The 20415-nt window shown below is 37.8% G+C and overlaps 2 protein-coding genes across 4 annotated transcripts; both read left to right on the top strand.

The window, feature by feature from the left end:
• The first annotated feature begins 3111 nt into the window (after window positions 1-3111).
• LOC125468270 (glutamic acid-rich protein-like) lies at window positions 3112-9505 on the top strand. Of its 3 annotated transcripts, none has more exons than XM_048579605.1 (4): window positions 3112-4455; window positions 6099-6202; window positions 7126-8164; window positions 8459-9505. In XM_048579605.1, the coding sequence occupies exons 2-4, from the start codon at window positions 6182-6184 to the stop codon at window positions 8953-8955; spliced, it is 1557 nt and encodes a 518-aa protein (XP_048435562.1). In that variant the 5' UTR covers window positions 3112-4455; window positions 6099-6181; the 3' UTR covers window positions 8956-9505. The 3 variants fall into 3 exon arrangements, with proteins under 3 accessions (XP_048435562.1, XP_048435560.1, XP_048435561.1); XM_048579603.1 differs by having other exon boundaries at window positions 6099-6262; XM_048579604.1 differs by lacking the exon at window positions 6099-6202.
• A 5426-nt stretch (window positions 9506-14931) lies between these two features.
• Window positions 14932-17699, top strand: LOC103938696 (protein ECERIFERUM 26-like). Its single transcript, XM_048579602.1, has 2 exons — window positions 14932-15452; window positions 16585-17699. Exons 1-2 carry the CDS (start codon window positions 15027-15029, stop codon window positions 17473-17475), a joined length of 1317 nt encoding a protein of 438 aa, XP_048435559.1. The 5' UTR covers window positions 14932-15026; the 3' UTR covers window positions 17476-17699.
• Window positions 17700-20415: the final 2716 nt, after the last annotated feature.

The following is a 20415-nucleotide window of genomic DNA, read 5'->3' as shown; positions in this document are numbered from 1 at the left end:
ATGAAGCCAATTCATTTGATGTCTTACCGCTTAATCTGAGGAAGTCACTGATTGCACAGACCCCTTACCTCAAGGACGTCACTTCCCTGGTGGCCAACAATCTCACAAGTTCTTTGAAATTGTTTGAGAGTGCATGCCGTATTGAGCCACATATTCAGAAGCATGGTGCTGCTGCTAGTGCCATAGAGAGTAAAGCATTCGTGATCAAGAGTTTGAAAATGGGTGTGCATGAAAATGGAGTTATACTGCACCAAACGCTTCAATAATTTAATTCAGTTTAGTCCCTGAAGCTAGTCCAGTCTGAGATAGTCCGATGCAACAAACGCACCCCAATAGTATTCTTGTGCAACATATTAGTAAGAAGCCAGCTTCTAGCTCATGTTGTGGTTTCCATCCTTAAAGAGGCAATAAATGGTTGTGACATCCCACATCGTCCAGGGAAGTGATCCTTAAATGTATATTCCCATCCCTACCTAGCACGAGGCCTTTTGGAAGCTCACTGGCTTCGGGTTTCATAGGAACTCCAAAGTTAAGCGAGTAGCGCGCGAGAGCACTCCCAGGATGGGTGACCCATCGGGAAGTTCTCGTGTGAGTTCCCCAGAAACAAAACCGTGAGGGCGTGGTCGGGGCCCAAAGCGGACAATATCGTGCTACGGTGGTGGATCGGGCCCGGGTTGTGGTGGGGGCTCGGGCCGGGATGTGACATTGGTATCAGAGCCTATCCCTGGCCGGAAATATGCCGACGAGGACGTCGGGCCCCTAAGGGGGGTGGATTGTGACATCCCACATCGCCCAGGGAAGTGATCCTTAAATGTATATTCCCATCCCTACCTAGCACGAGGCCTTTTGGGAGCTCACTGGCTTCGGGTTCCATAGGAACTCCGAAGTTAAGCGAGTAGCGCGCGAGAGCACTCCCAGGATGGGTGACCCATCGGGAAGTTCTCGTGTGAGTTCCCAGAAACAAAACCGTGAGGGCGTGGTCGGGGCCCAAAGCGGACAATATCGTGCTACGGTGGTGGATCGGGCCTGGGTTGTGGTGGGGGGCCCGGGCCGGGATGTGACAATGGTTGCTAGGGGTGGGCAACGTTTATGACATGCGGGTTAACTACATTTATTTCCCCATAACCGTTTAAGCCCTTAATTGTATAACCGTTTACCTGTTGGGTAATTGTATAAACGGTTATACCCATACTCATAATCGTTTATAAACGGTTAACCATATCGATAACCGCATACCTATTTTACCGTAACCGCATACCCATTTTTACCCATTTACCTTTTTTTTTACCTGTCTACACATTTTTTACCCATTTATAAGTACATTTAGCATGCATTTCCGTATTTTACGAATCAACCTTTGTAGAAAGAGGTAGCAACATATTTTTTATTTATTGATATACTCGTCTGGCTGGTTCATCACCACACTCACATATACCGTCTGAATATTGGATCCTTAGATTTTTGGTTATTGAACTCCAAATTTTCTTTCTTCTTCCATCGAAACTCATAAGAGTTTCATCTCAATGATTAGTTTCAGAGACGGAGCATTGTTTTCTAAAACAGAAATATGATAATGTCAACTTCGAAAAGGGCATATTTGGAACTTGAGCAAGACATAAACGAGCTTCACTAAAGTGCTTCGACTTTTCCAAATAATGGAGGCCCCATTTTCCCACCCAGATTTGTTAGAAGAAGGTTGGGGCAATCATATAAGAAATTCATCAGGCAAAACTAGTGCAAAATTTCCACTAGCATTAATATTAAATGCACAGTTAACCTCAATTAACCATACCCGATGAGTATTTGCGCATCCCTAATGGTTGCCCAACTTCAGTGGCTGACACGACTCCAGGGTTGCTTCTAAAAGATGTTGCTTATGGTGCTGCTGCATATGTTTATTACGAGCTCAAAAATTACCTGAGCTTTGAAGATTGGTTTAATAACGCATTCTTCCTCGTGCTCTCAAATGATTATCCAAATATGCGTCTCATCCATCTGAAAGTTGCACTAATATTGGGACAATGAGTTTCTAAGATTAAAAATGAAGTAATGCTAGAGAGATTAAATTTATAAACTAAATAATGTGTCAACAATAGAAATAAGTACGTTTATCAACGTTTAAGTAATAAACCAATCATCAAAGCCAATTTATTTAGCTTTGATCAGATTGCTACAGGGTAAAGACTATGATGATTACAAGGCCAAGTTTCTATAATTTCCTTTTTAAGTCTCGAGGACAAGGCAAATTTTCAAGGGGGGAATACTGTTTGAACCCAAATATGACTCAATTGCCTTGATCGGTGATTTAGAGAGTTAATTGAAGGTTTTATGCTTTAGTTTTGTTATTAAGCATTATTAAAGAGAGCATTTTTGCTTGCCATCACAAACTAGGAGTGGGCATGGGTTGGTTTGGGACAGTTTTGGGCCAAAACTGAAACCAAACCAACGAGCTGGTTTAAAACCGATCAAGTCATTTAAGCGAAAGTGGCAGGTTGATTTAAGTTGGTTCTCTATTTGTGTGAAGACGAAAATATATAATAGATTTCTCTTTCAAAAGCTACAGAATGTAACACCAATACGAATGATTGTTCAAAGGAAAGCACAAATGAAGCAACCCAAGGAGAGCACCAAAGCAACAGCTGCCCATTCTCCAAATGGTGCCCCTTGTTCTTCTTCACAGGGACTCTTAAATTAATTAGATTTTGTTTTCAAGTGGTGGAAATACGGTAACTCATAAATAAAATTAAATATATGCAGATCGGTTCAGTTAACCGTATTCTAAGAATTTTGGGAATTGATTAAGATCGGTGCGGTTCAGTTTAACTATCGAAAATTAAAATTAAAAAAAAAAAAACCAAACTGTCAGGGCGTTTCAGGTGGTTAAGTAGGATTCTTTTTTTTTTTTTTTTTTTCAAATGCCCAGCCTTACCATAAACTATAATGCATGCTCATCATACATCTAATCAGTTGAGGCATACGTGTTAATTGATTAGGTGTATGATAAGCATACATCATAGTTTATGATGCCTAGCAAAAATGCTCCCACTGTCAAATATGCCAGCTGGCATTTTAAGGTGTGGAGTCCGTATAAAAGGAGGGCAGCTCCCGGAAAACAGAATAGATCAAATTTACAGAATAGAAATCAATACAAAAATATATTGGAGCTCTGCCTCCTTCTTCCTTCCTTCCCCCTCTTCCATGTGTAAGAGTTAAGGTTGAGCTAGCGTTAAGATTTGGGTTCTATCAGAGAAAGACAGAGAGAGATCTCCTCTTTCATTCTGCATTGCCCACTTTGTAGTGGACGAGGTAATCTCACCAGTTATTTATCAAATACCCAGAATTCAGATTTTGCAGATTTTCTTTAAACCTTTGAATCCACTCTCTTTTGCCCTTTTGATCGATATTCCCGAAATAAAAATTGAAATTTTAAAGTGGGTCGATTCTCTTTTCTTTTTTCTTTTTCTTCAAGTTTTGAATTTTTACCCTTAATTTTTTGTTTGAGGAGAGGGATTAGGGTTTTTGGTAGTTGGTGTTTCCTTTCTTGGTGGGTTTTCTAGGGTTTTGTTGGATCGCAACTGGGTACTGCTCCAATTCTGCAGTTTTGGACTAATTAGGGCAAGGAACTGAGTAGTATTGGGATCATCGCGGCCCTGCATCTAATGAGCATAAGCTCCGATCTTTCGGGGAATGGAATTGTGGATTTGGCAGTGCTGGGTGAGTACATGAACTCAGAGATTGCATCGAATTATGGAAAGTGTTGTTTTTCTGAGCATGGAAGAAGATTGCACATATTGAATTGGGTACAGGAGTGATCAGAGACTTGCCGAATCGTTATTTTGGAGCAAGGGGCTTCTGGGTTTTTGCAGCTTTTACACGCTTGATCTTCAGCTGGGAATCAATTTCGTTTTGGTATTTGGTAGTAAGGGGTAGCTGATATATTGGATATATTGTATTGGCCCATAAGGCAACACAGACGATTAGGTTGTGGTGGACTGTTTTTTGTTTCTCAAAAAACCATTCTGGTTAGCTTAGTTTGAACAACATTCTTGGCAGAAAAGCTTTTGGAGTAGTTAGTTCAGATTTGTGTTGCAGTTGTTTACATTGAGGTCATGCTTGTGCTGAGCCTTGATTTTTCAAGTGAATTTGGTGTGATATCTCATTGACGTGCCTGCACATCTGTGTAAAAAGGATTAAAGAACTGGTTGAAGTGACTGAGAAGCTAATGACGGATTTTTGATGCTGGGAATGAATGCGGGGACATGGTGCATGGACAGGAGCATAGTTGCTGGTTCGTTCCCCTTCTGGAACAGTGCTACTGGAAACTAATTTTTTCTTCATTGGAAGATACTGGTTTTTGGTACTGTCGGGCTTTATGCAATGTCGCGCTGCTTTCCATTTCCTCCACCTGGATATGAAAAAAAGACTAGGACAGATGATGTGGACTTGCTGAAAAAGGTTAAAATTCTTTCCTTATATTGTTTCATTAATATCTTTTATTTCATATGACATTCATTACGGACATGATTTATCAAAAAGATAAAAATGGTAAAACGAAATAATCATTCATTAGGCACATACAAGTGAGTTCCAGCAATTAACTACTATGGCTTACTCATCGATACACAAACAAAATAAGTATCGTCGTGACTGAAGTCCAGTAAAAATAATCATAGTCATTTTGCCAGTTAGCGACTATTAGGTTGATTTTTTATTTTTTATTTTTGTACCCAATTCATGTTCGAGTCCCGCTTTTACTAAGGATTTATATGTTACCCACCTTTGGATTTGATATCAGCGGCAGAGAGTAAATGGTGGTGCTTTTCATGTTTTAATCTCAAGCTTCGAGATCAAATCTAAGGGTTAGTGACCGTGAATTCCTTCGTCACCTGGTGACCAGGAGAACATTTTCTTTTCATGTTCAGTGGGGCCATGTTGAATCAGCAATAGTTTACGTTACTCTCTAAGTTGGATCAGTACTCCGAGGCCTTTTTCTTTTCTAGTGCTAGGACTATCAGATTCCAATTATATCTTGATGATATGTTTTGATGCATAAACTGAGCTTATACTGAGCAGTGGGTCTCGCATAGTTTAAGGATTCCAATACAAATCATCAGCTAGTTAAACATACTGTCATGTCATATTCGTCCAGTCCCCAATTTCATCTTATAGGCCTGAATTATTTGTCAAAGTGGAGCCAATACTTGTGATATTATTCAAAGGATGCCTAGTCTAGCCCAGCATTGATGCATCATGTGCAAAAGGAACCTAGAAGTATAGATTATCTATTCCTCGTTGTATGCTTTCATTAAAGCTTGGCACACAAACTGTTTGGAGCTAGTGTGTATTTGGTGATATCTAAATTGTGCAGCGTGTGTTTTTGAGAAGTAATAGGGTTCTGAAAATATTAGGGGTACGAATCTGAACGATGGTGAAATGGAGGAATTTCTCTCCTTGCTGCCTTTTATTGAGTTTTAGTAGGAGCAAGAAGGCAAGAGTTATAAGGGGGTGTTTGGTTCTTGCTGTGATTTGTGTGGTCTGGACTGAAAGAAATAAAGAGCTTTTGGAGGCTATGGTGGTGTGGGGGCTGAGGAGCTATGGGATAAGGTCCAGTTTTGGTCTGCTCTCTAGGCATCTGTCTCTAATGAATTTAGACTTATTCCTTTCTCTACTAATTTTGGCGGGGAGTCCATGATGTTGTAGGCCTGCTAATTTTTCAGATTTTAGGATGGGTTTGTTTCCCTCGTGCGTTTCTATTTCCTTTAGTGGTCCTCTTGACTGCATTTTATTTTGTTGTTTTATAGTTTTTGTTGCAATAAAATTATTTCTTTTCTCGGAAAAAGAAACATTTAGGGTGAGGAAACAGAGAGATTCTGGGATAGAATTTGTTTTGGGAATCAACAGGCTCAAATTTCCTGGATTTTCGGGGAGAATGTCTTTTGTCGTTTTTTCTTTTTTTACTTTGTGATTTGGGCTTTTATCATGTTGTACAATCTTCCTTTCTTTTCCGTTTTCTCATTCCCTATTTGCTTGTCTTGATCTCCTCATCCTCCTTTCTTTGTCCACTGAAGTTTGGATTGCTAATTTTTTTTATATGGTAGGATATGATTGATGGCTGGGAAACTGGAGAGTATGGATAATTGTTATCTGTATTCTGCTTTGGACACTGCGTTGGAAGTTAGCTATGAACCAAAGAAGTTTCCTTGTATTGCTTCTCCTTTATCTTGGTGATAACGGCTTTTTGATGATCAGTCTTTTATTGTTGGTTTGTATTTACAATGTTCTAATTTTCTTTTTTGGTTGTTTTTCCTGTTTTTCTTGTCTTGAACTTTGGTTTGGATTGCCTTTGTATATCTTATTTCTGCACCATCTTATAAGCCTGAAGTTCTTACTTTGTACTTGACTGTCTGTCTTGCTAGTATTCTCTTCTCCTATTTAAGTTCTGAAATTTTATTTGTGAGGAAACAATCTTATGGTGGTTCTCACGTTGCAATGATTTGGTGGGTGGTGGTTGTTGGCACAGTACAATTTTGCACTTCCGATGCACTAGTGACACTGCTTTGTACATGTCATTTAATTGTAATTTCTATTACCTAAAAAATGTTTTTTTTTTCTTTTACTTTCCCTTTCCGGTTATGTATAAAACGAGTCCTTTTTTTTTTTTCCTTTTTTTTTTTTTTTCAAGCGAGTGATGGTAGGTCTATTTCACATTTCGTGTACTATTCACAGAATGTTTTATTTCTTCAAAAACTATGTATTTGATAGTTTAAGTGCCAAAACTATTTGAAAACTGTGAACATTTGTTATCCTTTGTTCTTTTCTGGTTTTTGGGATCTTTTGAAAAGGAAAGCAAGGATCTTTACCGGTATGGGGTAAGTTTGGACGGTGGACATATCAGTAGACATCAGTAGTATATTGTCCAAAGACTGAAAGAATTCACTCAGGTTTAGATTTGGTTGTTTTCTGTGGCATTTCTCGCAAGTCAGTCCTTATTATGTGTTTAATCAGTATGGATTCCTGAAACCTCCTTATTTATTTATTTATTTATATCTATTAAATCAGTAGATGTGTTTACCTTGATTATATATCCTTACCAGTTATTCTTTTATAACTTGTCAATAATTACAGGAGAAGCACAGAGAAAAGAAGCATAAAAAGGAAAAGAAGGACAAAGAGAAGAGAGAGAGTAAAGATAAAAGTGAAGGAAAGCATCGGGAAAAGAAAGACAAGAAGGAAAAAAAGAGAGACAGAAAGAAGGATAAGGAGAAAGATAGGGACCCGGTTAAGGACAAAACAAGTACTGCAGACGAGAAGAGAGTTCCAGGAAAGACCGAGGGTCATGGTGAAGAGAGATACATTCAGAAAGAGTACAAGGGCAACTGTTTTGACAAGAGATCTGCAGGGCAAATTGGATGTCATCAGGCAGAGAAACTCAGTCAGTACTGTCATCTGGCTGAGCAAAACCAGAACTCTGTATTGGTGGAGTTGGGTAGGAGTAAAGATGAGGCCGGGGCAATTGGTAACCATCTGGTTGGGAAGATTACTGAATCAGACCGAAAGAAGGATGAGGGGATGGTCAGATTGCTGGCCGAGGGTACTGACATTTTGGCTGAAGTTAAGGAAAAGAACAAGGACAGGAGAGTTGATGACAGAAGGACAGATGGGCAAGAAGTCAGGGGTGCAGCACAGATTAGTGGGAACACGATGGTTCAGAACCTTATTGGTGTGGTTGAACCTAAAGTTGAAGGACTTTCCAGACCATTGGCAAGCAACATGGATAGAGACATTGATGGAAAAGAAAAGGCCAAAGAGAAGGAAGGTGACGATAAACGAGGAGAAAAACGCAAGGAAAAAGATAGAGAGAAGAAAAAACAAGGGAGAGACAAGGACAAAGATAAAGAGAAGAAAAAGGAAGCGAAAGCAAAGGAGAAAAATGAATCTAAGAATGCAGAGCCAAACAAAGAGAAGAAAAAGGAAGAGAAAGCAAAGGAGAAGAATGAAACTAAGAATGCTGAGCCTGATAAATTAAGAAAGAGCAATAAAGAGGATCACATAGATTCCCGTAGTGTCAAAACCTCCCAACTTTCTATGGACAGCAACAAAAGTGCTGGTGCTGATGGAAATCTGAAGAAAAGAAGGGACATACAGATGAATGGAGTTGTGCATGGTGAGTTCTTTTTTATGATGCTAAGTATCATCGTTGGATCCCAATCATGCTATGTAGTTGTCTAACACAAGTTGGCCTCTTTTTGCCTACAACCGAGGGAGGTTGTAGGCGCACTTTTTGGAACTAAAGCTGGATTCTGCTATCCTCTGCTACCTTTGATTCCGCATATTGTTGTTTTCCAGTTTGGTATCAGTCAATTGGCAGTGCTCTTGAATCAATTTTGTCAAGCAGGTTCAAGATTTGGTAATTTTTATTCTTAGCTGACTAATGATGCTTCCTTTTCTGATCTTACAGCCAATGACATTAGGCCCAGTAAACTGTCGAGACCCTCCTCTTCCTCTCATTCATTGCCTGTAAATGGGAGAACACTGGAATCTTGCCAAACTTCCATCCCTTCCATCCCATATGTTTCAGATAGGCTGGGTGCTGCAAATAACGTTAAGGTGGACGTTAAGGACAGCAAGATAAATGGCATTGTTGAAGCTCCGTCATTGGCTGTCTCCACTGCAAAGCCGACATCTACAGCTACACAGGTTGTTCCTGTTGCTGAAGCATGCATGAGACCACCCCATCCGGATTCCAGATATCTAAGCCATGTTTATTTGGTTCCAAAGTTGGACGAAGTGCCTGATCATGACGATCAAGATTGGTTGTTTGGGTGCAGTGATGCCCAATCAAAGAAACCCAAGGTGGAATTTCCAGGGTTCGAGGAGACACCTGAGGTATGGTCAGAGGTTCTGCGGATAGAGTCTGTTGATGTTCATGCCCTGCCGTATGTCATTCCATATTGAACAACTCAAAGGGCACACTTCACCTCGTACCTGTGGTGTGGGCAAACCCTTGATAGGACCACACTAGAACAAAAGCTACAGAGGCGTCTGGGCACTTTCGACAGTATATGAGTTTTTAAGCTGCATTCATGTGATCAGCATTGTTGCAGTGACCATGACTCAACACGTCTCAAACACGAATGTCGTCACACGTCACGGGGACACACTCAACACGTAATGGCGTGCTCGGGGACAGGGCTCACTATTTGGATTCAACGGGTGGTTTTCCCCAACGGCTAATTCATTCAAACGGAAAGTTTCATAAACGCGACCAAGTGAAATGGTTTGCGTAGAAAGGGAGATAGATATATATCCAAGGCTTGTGCGTTTTTTGTTGTCATTTGGTTAGGAGCTGAGAAGCTTATCCTAATTGAGCATTTGAGAAAACTAGATGTGGTATATTTGCAACCCCACCTCAATTTTGATTTGTAACATAGAACAGCTATTTTCATAAATTGTATGATAAAAGAAGGAAGGGGGAAAGTAGCTGCATAATTCGTTGGGCCTCTCATTACTGTTCTTCCCCATTCAGTGTTTCCATATTTCATATTTGTTTTGATTTCATGTTTTTGGTGGAGGGTGGAGACTCGGATTAATAGGTCACATAATGGGTTAGCTATAAATTACAATGGTACTGACTTAAAAATGACTGATCGTGATCAGTGTCTGAGAAGTTTGCTAAAGTCGTTTGAGTCTTTCACACACTTTTTAGTGGTAAGAAAACGGTCTGACACTAGTGTTTAAAATTTCTTTGACACGGGTCTATATGTCATTAGAAATATCCAAAGAATCAAAGAAAGATATGGAAATGGGGAGTGAAATCTAAACTTCAACTCATATCGGAGAAACTTTTAAATTTAGACTAAAATCAACATATATCGTTGACATTTCTAAGACCATCTCCAACCCTTGGGCTAAAAGCCAAATTTTTTAGCTCGAAAAGTTTAGCTTTTAGCCTAGAAACAGCTTTTCTGCTCCAACCTTTCTGGTCTAAATTTTTAACTTGGAATTATTAAAGAATGAACTTAGGCTAATTTTTTTCTTCTTAAATTTACTTTAAAAATAAAATTATGTAGACTATCGTAAATTAATTTTATGAACATTTTAATCTAAAAATATTTAAATTCCGATAAATATTGAAAAATCACTAAATTGATACATGAAACTCATGAAACACTATGGAAGAATATGAAAATCATTGAAATACTCGAACAAATCTCAATAGTAGTAGTCTTTGCAAGTCGGCAGTACTCGTTAGTTGAGTCTGCAGAGCACCCATTGGCTAGCATCTGAAATGCAGATGAGGATTGTCCGAGGTGGGCAACCGATGCGGACCAACAATGGGAAGATTATTGAAGTCTTCCCCATTTTTGGGTGAATATTGAGTTAAACAATTTTTTATAATTATTTTAGCCATTGTATTTAAATTTGGGCCGTTAAATTTTTTTTTTTTATCGTTAGATTTGATTATATTCGATCTTAACCGTTGGATTCAATGTATTTTAAAATTACATTTTTCTTAAAAAACAAAAATTGAAATTGGACCGTTAGATCAACCAACGGTCCAAAAAGGCCAGCCATTGGATGATAAAAAGAGCCATTGGGCTCATAATGGTGGACGACACAAGCCCTGACAGCGGGTCCCACCCTATCGAGCGTTGACTCAGCCTGCGTGGGGTGAGTGGGGCGCGTGATCGGGCCGAGAGTGGGCTAGGAAAGGGAGAGTCCACGTGTTTTTGGGCTATTTCTTGGTGGCCTTGGTTTGGCATTTGGCTTCTGTTGGGTTGGGTTGGGTTTTGGGGGGGGGGGGGGTGGGGGAATAAGTAGGGAAATTTGGCAAATAGCCCAGGATTGGGTTTGGACTAACACATTTGTTAAATATTGATGAAACTCATGAAGAGCTACTTATGTCAATACCAAGCTGGGTGGTGTTGGAGCTGTGATATGGGATTGGTGGGGGGGGGGGGGGGGGGTGGGTTTTGGCGGTTGGGGTGTGGCAATATCCAGGCATCACATATGTGCCGCTCCTGAAGCTGTTTGTTGTGAGTCACATCATCCAACTAACCCATACGCACGGTCTTGATTAGGTCGTGGTGGGGAGTGATTTCATGAAGGCCACTACAAACACGCAATAGGACCATTTCAGACTCGTCAGCAATAGGTTTGATTGCGGATGATGTTTTGCAGGTGGCATCCTCCTTCTCGATTTTGAATTTTATTCATGTTTCTCGTGTATGTAATGTGGTTGCCCATCGTCTTGCAAAGTTTGCTTCAACTAGTAGGAATAATTTAATTTGGATTGAGAAGCCTCCTACTTTCATTCAGAATGTCATTCTCCAAGACATATATAGCTCTTTATGAGTTGATTTGAATCAATACAACACTTTCCTTTAAAAAAAAAATTTTATTTCAAAAAAGGTACGCGTGAATAAAGTAAGTGACCCTAATTAATTTCCTTAGATTCCCTGAAAAATCAGTGGAGCAGTGAGAAGTAATTCGGTGCCATAAAGGCGACGGAAGAGGGAGGAGGCAGGAATGGGATAAACAAAAGAACCCAAAATCAGGGTCAGATTAATTTCAATTTTTATTATTATTAAGGAATTGTTTTTAATCGACGTGGTGAGTCAGATAATCTGCCATATCATATGGTACAAATATTTGTATATCTATTCTATTAAAACAAGAGCCATTGTTAATTTTTTTTCTTCATATTTTTTTTTTCAATTTTGCCATTATTTTTCGAAAAACTATTGACATGAGAAGGGCAAAATAGTAATTTTGTATCTTTTGACAAAATGACAATCATATTCCTATTTTTCCTACTTTACCCTCACTTTTGATACACAATATTTACATAAGGAGGACAAAACAATAATTATGTAATATTAAGAGAAATTGTTCACACACCCAAAATGTGCTGTCTGCTAGTTTAAGTGATAAAAATAATATGACCAATCATGCATATGCTTGTTTCCTATCCAATTGATTTTTTATTTATTTATTAAAGGTAATATTCGCCAAGAACTTGCAAGGCATTGGTAATTTATTTATATTTTATCCAATTATCCACTGAACTTATATAGTTAGCTAAGTTTCTCATACTTTTAGATTTTCGAATTGTCCATCAAACATTCTTCCATCTTAGTCAAGTGTTGTCTATGTGAAAAACTTCTGAAGGCAAACAAGTCATTTTGTCCCTCATTAAAGAGTTATGGAAGGGAGGAAAAGTAGAAATGGTTGCAGGTTTAGGTGTTAGTGAGGTAAAAAGAATATCGAGTTTCAGAGTGTAAAGTAACGATTGAAATTAGTTCACGAGTCATTCCAAACAATAAGCCTAAAAAAAAATAAAAACTAAATGCTCATAGTTTTAATTTTTAATTTTTATTCAAAATGGTCATTGAGATTGGTATGACTCACCATTTTGGTTACTGACAATGGAAATTGATAGAAGTAGCCCATATGTTTGTCCATTGTAAATCATTTAGATCATTCTGCAAAAACATTATCAACATTCTTGTCAAATTGTCACATGAACAACTAGGGCTGGTTCGCTATGGGATCCAAATTCCAAACCAAATTTTTTTTTTTCAGGACAGGGTTTCGGAAACCAAACACAACATAAATTTCAGTATTCCCAAATTTTGGAATTCCTTTTTTCAGGATTTCGATATGGTTCAGGATTCATCGACCTCTCACCTTCCCTGCCAACCCACACGGCCACACCTCATCCCAAATTCGTCAACCTCCCCATCCTTATCTCCATCCCTCTCATTCTTGGGCTTGTCTTTGCTGCCTTCGGGAAGTTAGAGGGCTTTGCGAAGTGCATCGAACAAAATCAGGTACTGATCTTCGTCTATGTGTGAGCTTTTCCATGTCTTGCCGAATGAAATCGCCATCAGAGGGCTACTCTGCTTTGCAACGATGGATTTGATGTCTTGGAAGATTGATTGGGTTCCTTAGACGAAGGCTGCAATGGGTATGGTGTTTTGGGAAGAGCAGGCTACAGGTGTGGCTGCTTTTGAAGATTGAGAAATCATTTGGAGGCCTTGGGCTTGCTTCTGCATTTGAGGGAGTCGGTGGAGAGAGAGAGGGTGGCTGTCTGTTGGAGTGCGAAGACAGTGATGTTATCAAGAAATAATAAAGGAAATGAATGGTTAGTGAAGATGGCAGACAAAGAAAGAATAAAAAAAGGAAAATGTAGTGAAGAAAGATGGTTATTGGCCAAAGGAACGGCTTGGTTGATTAAGTAATATTATAAAGCATATGGGCACACACAAAGTGTGTGAATTTTTGTTTTTTTTTTGTTTTTTTGTTTTTGAAATAGAATAAGAGAGGGAGAGAGTGATAGAGAATGCCGGAGTGGGAATTTTTTTAAAATTTTTTAAATTAGAGATATGTTAGGATTACATGTAGGTGAGGTTTTGAAGAAAAAAAAAACAGCAAAATTTGGTTGTGTGAAATTACATTTCTACCCCATATTTCTTATTCATATTCTATTTTAATTAGAGGGTTAAACTGGTAATTTCATACGGTTTTGGTTGACAATGAGTATTTTATTAATTAGTAGAGATATATATATGGGATATGATCAAGGGAAAAATATTTTTACAAATATTTTTACACTTCTTTGTAGCCTTTGGATTTTATAACATTTTAGGGTTCTTATTTATTCATTAAATGACTTGGATACTTATGTGGATTTTAACTAATATTAAAAATACAAATAAAATTGAAAAAGCATAAAATTAGGAAGAAAAGTAAAACTAAAATTAAAAGGGGAAAAACCGTAGCTATAATCGTGAAAATGAGAAAGGAGGTCTATAATCGTGAAAATTTAAAGTGTAAAAATGTTTGTTAAAATATTTGTCCCTTGAATGTTTGTTAAAAATGTTTACACACACACACACACACACACACACATATACATACATACATACATACATACATACATACATACATACATACATATATATATATATATATATCAGTTTCGGATTCCCGAACAAAGGAAAATGTGAGACCAATTCCCGTACCGAACGGTTCAGGATTGGTACCAAATTTTTCAGGATTTTCGATTTAGGATCAGGATTTTTTCGGTATGGTTCAAGATTTTTTGGATTTTTTTCCACCCCTATGTACAACCATGTGACAACTTTTTTAAGAGTAGTTTTGTCAAACCAACCCCTTTACTTAACAAGGATATTGCCAGATTTTTCATATCATGGACAAATTCAGGGACAACTTGTATCGATTTTCAGTTAGGGACCAAAGTGAGTACTTATGTCAATCTTAAAGACCATTTTGGACAAAAAACCATTTTTCATAAAAAAGGAATTTGGATTTCACCTTGTAAACATCATATTATACTGCAAATGTAAGATATTAGACTTTAACGTGATTGCATTACACTTACAATGTTTAAATCAAATAATATTGATCCCTTTTTCTGATTAAAAGATATCAGAGACTAATCCATTTAAAAAAAAGTGGTCCTTATTAAGAAAATATTCAAAATGGAACAAGTTCATTTTAGAACACTACTTGACTATTGCAAGTTCAACAGCAGCTCCTACTTCTACTTAATCACAAATGAATACATGTCTAAATAATTGAAATTATAAACACAGACTGAATAGATGTCCATCTATAATTGAATAGAAGCAAGAGCCGCTGCTGAACTTGTAGCAGCCAAGTAATGTTCTTTTTGTACAGTGATATCAGAGGTTTGTGATCATAACTTAGAACAAGGACTTGATAATGGAATAAGAAGCATTACCCTTTAAATATAGCTTTTTTATTACACGAAAATGCAACTATTTTTCCCCTTCTAGGTTTGGGCCGATGAAATTTCGATGAAATTTAATGAAGGCCGAGTGCTTAACTGTTCTTCTTGACCAACCAATTGACATATATCCGCAATAAAGGTCAATGAACTTTCTCAACCACTCACCTTCACATATGTATTTACAAACTACACAATAATCTTAAGCACCAACCTAAACACTCAAACACCCTCTCATTTCTCTACCACCATGGTCTTAGCCAGTCCAAAAAACTTGGTCTATGGCATCAAGCTTTCATCAGTCGGGCCAGCCAGGGTTACCGGTTCGGACGTGGTTCATAACCCGAGTGGCATGGACTTGGCTATGAAGCTTCACTACCTTAGAGGAGTCTACTTCTTTGATAGCCAGGCGGCTCAAGGCCTGACCACTAACCGTATAAAGGAAGCTATGTTCACATGGTTATGTGTCAGCTACCGGGCATGCGGCCGGTTTCGGAGATCCGAATCCGGCCGGCCCTATCTGCAGTGTAGCGATTGCGGTGTGAGGTATCTTGAAGCGCAGTGTGATAAAACCATCGATGAATGGCTTGGGTTGGACTGCTCTCTTCAGAAGCTGCTTGCTTCTAACCAAATCATTGGCCCTGAACTATTCTTCTCTCCAGTTGTTCTCTTCCAGGTAAATTATTAATTTATTTTTTATATCAAAGAGCATCCAGACCTTTTTCCCAAAAAAAAAAAAAAAAAAAAAATGAATATCCAGACCTTAAAAAGTTGGCAGTAATTTGTTACAAGTTGAGAAAAAAAGTTACTTCCTTTTTTCTATATGATTATTGTGATTGTATTATTATTCGTGCTATTTTTAGCTTAACATCGAACTCGTTACAAATTATGCGAAAAAAAGAATAAACTTTCGGCCCCTTAACCTGATGGACAAGATATAATAAGTTATAACTTAACATCAAACTCCGTACAAATTTATATTAATCATGATCAAACTTAAAATCTCTTCTAACCAAGTAAAATACCAAAAGACACGCTGAACCAACTGGTCATGTTCCCAATGTAACTAGTCATTAATACTGGGCAATAAATTTGATTGATTGGTTTAAGATGACTTGCCATACAATAGGCAGTCTAATTTGGTATTAAATTCTTTATTCAAGAGATTCGGACATAAAACTTCTCACTTCCTGATAAATAAGAATATCACCAGACCGTAATACTGAGTGACAATATGCATATTCTCAAAAGCTAAAGGACCACCCAACCTTTTGGTATTTTTAGGCAAGATTCTAAAATGCGCTAGTCGGGCAGGGGCTGAGACCAGCGCTTAGGTAGTTAGGTGGGGTCTAAGCAAGTAAATTTTATCATATATTGTATAATTAAGTGTCTTTTATGCTTAAAAATACATAATTGTATTGGAATACATAAATTGCAATAAAATGATACATAGATTATAAAGTATTTGAACATAATAAAAATATGAGGAACAAGTGATAATGAGTGTATGACCAATTATTCAACAAGTCTCTTATATTTTATTGAAAAAAATAAAATGCAAAATGAAAGTTGTCGATTTTCTGTCTAAGTGAGAGTTGCGATCTAAGTGGATGCCTAAGCGGGTTTAAGCAGGTTAGGCGGGTGCCTAGGTAGGTTAGGCGGATGCCTAAGCCAGGCTAGCCGCCTTTTTTTGATATTCAAACGCTTAAGGATTAATCGGAACGATGACCAGCCATTTAGAGCCTAAGCATCGTTAGGTGAAAATTTTAAAAACAGTATTTTTAGGTATAATGCTTTATTTTCTGCAGGTTACTCATTTCAAATGTGGAGGAATATCATTAGGCCTCAGCTGGTCCCATGTCCTCGGAGATGCATTTGCAGCATCAGATTTCATCAACGGCTTAGGGCAAGTCATGTCTGATCTGGAGCCCAGCAGGCTACCAAATTATGCACAACCGAACACAAATGTTCAACAAAAACTTGCAAAAAATCCATCACCACCACCACTCTCCATCAGACACGTGGACTCGGTTGGTGACTATTGGATAAGTCCCGATAACTGCAAGATGGAAACATTCTCGTTCCCTGTAACTGCCACGCAGCTAAACAACTTGCAAGTCAAGATATTAGGTCCAATTCAAAGTGACCAAATTCCAATTTTTGAACTTATTTGTGCCCTAATTTGGAAATGCATAGCCACAGTTAGAGAAGGGCCACAACCAAAATTGGTGACAATTTGCAAAAATGACACAAATAAGAGAACAGAAGGTGAATGCAGCAACGGTCAGACAATAAGCACAGTTGAGGCAGATTTTAGGGTTTCGGATATGGATCCAAAAGAACTAGCAAACTTGCTAGCCAAGCAAGCCGGCCAGAACGAGAAAACACGAATCGAAGAGGCCATAGAGAATGAGAATGGAGTAGCTGATTTTGTTGTGTATGGAGCCAACTTGACGTTTGTGAACTGGGAAGATGTCGATTTTTATGGGTTGGAAGTGAAGGGACATAAGCCGGTTTGCGTGCATTATAACATACAAGGTGTTGGTGATGAAGGAGCAGTTTTGTTGCTGCCTGCTGGGGCTAAAGAGTTTGGTGATGGAGGAAGAGTGGTGAGTGTTATTCTGCCAGAGAAAGAAGTGTTTGGGGTCAAATCTGAGTTGAGGAAAAATGATCTGCTGTTTGGTAATGAGCTTGAATGAGTTAGGGCATGGGTGGTAGTTAGGGTTTGGTGTGCAAATGATTGAACTCTAAGGCTTGCCATATGTTTGAGGGTTTGAATCAGAGTAGCCAACCGCTTAAAAAGTTGAGAAAATATGTAAGAAAAATAATTGAGCTCTAGGGCTCCTGTTGTTTATTTTCAATAACGACTCTTTATTTGGGCAATTTTTTATTCCGAACACCGTGGCATTGTGTTTTCATCTCACTTATATTGTAACGTGTGTTTTTATTTTTTATTAATATATTTTATCAGTGAAAAATATCAACCATGTCGTTTACTTATAATATAATGTACACCATAATAACTATTTTGAGATGTTAAACTCTCACATATTACTTTTTATTAAAGCTTTGAGACCATCATTAAATTATAACTGAGGAATAATGTGACATGAAAATTATGTCCTACCTACCTTAGGAAGTATCCCAAGAGTCTTTTTAAATTAACCACTGATGAGGTTTGAATTCACACTATTATGTAAGAGCTCAATTCCACCTACTGTTGTAAATGATCACTTACCTAAAAGTACTTTGTTAATTTTATGCTTTGTGATCATCAAACTGTACAACTTTATCCAATCGAAAACCTAGACACAAACACACCTTCAAATTACAATTCCTGAGCCCTAGAAGACCCTCCTAATAAATAAATAAATAAATAGAATGAAAACACTCTTCAGCATAAGGAAAAGCAGCTAGAGATGAGCAGCACTATTCTCTGTCGACGTCTCTACAACAGTGATGAATTTCCTGTTGACCTAGCAAGTTTGAATTTATAAAATGGGTACACGATGAGATTGATTTGTGATGGACCTAAGATATAGTTTGAGGAATAATTTATGCACACTTTTTTTGCACGTAACACACATCTCTTCGTTGTAGTTTTAAGATGAGTAAATTAAGTAGTGATTTGTTGAAATATCCCACATCGTCCATATCATTAAGAAAAGAAGAGTTTAAATATCTTAACTCCACTCCAACTAATACCAAGATCTTTTAAAATAAAACCACACACTTGACGGATTGTGCGGTGTTGTTGGAAATGGGCCATCGGCCCGTTTCTCTGATAATTCTACAAGGTATCATAGCTAGGGAGCGGACCCGTACTGCCACGTGATGAGTGGATCCCCTTGGCCCTGCGCAATGATGGAGGGTCCCTTGGCCTCACGTGTAAGGTGATCCCCTTGGCTCCACGCTATGTACAATGCATCCTCATTTCCATACATTTCCATAGTAAATAGACATGTTAATCAACACTTAAGTACTAATCCAATCATCAACATCCACATCATTTGTTTTCCCTAGCAATACCTTATAAAGATGTTAGGTAGACCGAAATTTTAAACCAAATGATGTGTCACCAATAGAAAATAAGCACGTTAAAATAGTTAAGTAATAATTAATCCAATCATCAACAACCACACCATTTGGTTTACAAAATTTAGTTTAAAAATTTGGTCTCCTTAGATTTCCCTTATATTAAACTATGGAAAATACATTTCCATAGTAAATAGACATGTTAATCAACACTTAAGTACTAATCCAATCATCAACATCCACATCATTTGTTTTCCCTAGCAATACCTTATAAAGATGCTAGGTAGACCGAAATTTTAAACCAAATGATGTGTCACCAATAGAAAATAAGCACGTTAAAATAGTTAAGTAATAATTAATCCAATCATCAACAACCACACCATTTGGTTTACAAAATTTAGTTTAAAAATTTGGTCTCCTTAGATTTCCCTTATATTAAACTATGGAAAATGGGGATTTGAACACGGGATCTCGAATGCAAGGGGGAATGCTCTTAACCAACTAAGCTACAAGCAACTTGCTTACAAAGAGAGTTCAAATTCATATATATCATTATGAGTAATGCTAGGTCGACCAACTTTTTAGACCAAATTTACAAATTATATGATGTGTCACCAATAAGGAATAAACACGTTAATCAACATTTATGTTATAATCCAATCATTAACAACCATGTTTTGTAGTTTACAAAATTTAGTTTAAGAAGTTGGTCTTCCTAGCATTATCATATTGTTATAGAAGGATCATGAGAGCTACATCGATGAATGAATAACTATTCAATAATGAAATAAAAATAAATATATGCGATATAAACTATAATACATTTTGGTCAATAACAAGTTAATGACATTAAATTCTGATGTGTGACATGTCGATGGTGGTATTAATATAAATAAAAGAGACAGAAAAAAAAAAAAACTAAAATATGCGATCGAATATATACCCACGTCGGAACACCCTTCAAATAATTCAATTTATCATTTTCTGAGTTCTGAGAGAGCGCGGTTGGGTTCGAAGGGTCTAAAACCAAGGTGACCCACTGTCAGTGATGAGGAGGATAGCAACCTGCATGGCCAAATAAGCCCTAAATATACGAAGAAATAAAGTAGCTAGATTGTTCTTTTTATTATTCTGGACGAGTTGGAAATCAGCTTGAAACAAAAGACTCTTTCTCAATGGAGATTTGGACGAATACAATTAACGAGTCACTGCTCTAGTCTATCAACTACTTGTTTTTGAAAATCTGAGGTGAGAGGGCATTCTGATTTCCAACTAGGATGGCGCGCAGTGGATCCCATCGTCACTGTGTTGTCCAGGGGATGGGGGGTCGGTTTACCGGAGAGTTAGCCATTTTCTATTTTCATTGCGTGGGAAAGAAGTAGCCTATTTTGTAGTTGATGATTTATTTTCTGGGGTCTTTTGGTTCTTTCTCATCATGTTGTGCGGGTTTAGAGAGTAAGACTACTTTGATAGACCAAGCCTTATGTGTAGCTTGACTCACTTAATCTATTATTATTCTTAAAAAAAAAAAAATAGATACAAGTTGTATAAGGACACTAAATATGTTATTAGCATGTTTGATAAGCATTTAGTTTTTAGTTTTG

The sequence above is a fragment of a genome, unplaced genomic scaffold (genome assembly GCF_019419815.1).
Source record: "Pyrus x bretschneideri cultivar Hongxiangsu unplaced genomic scaffold, Pyrus_bretschneideri_v1 Contig14, whole genome shotgun sequence".
NCBI classification, from domain to species: Eukaryota; Viridiplantae; Streptophyta; class Magnoliopsida; order Rosales; family Rosaceae; genus Pyrus; species Pyrus x bretschneideri.
Note: the sequence above shows the minus strand (reverse complement) of the source record. Positions and strands in the feature narration are given on the sequence as shown.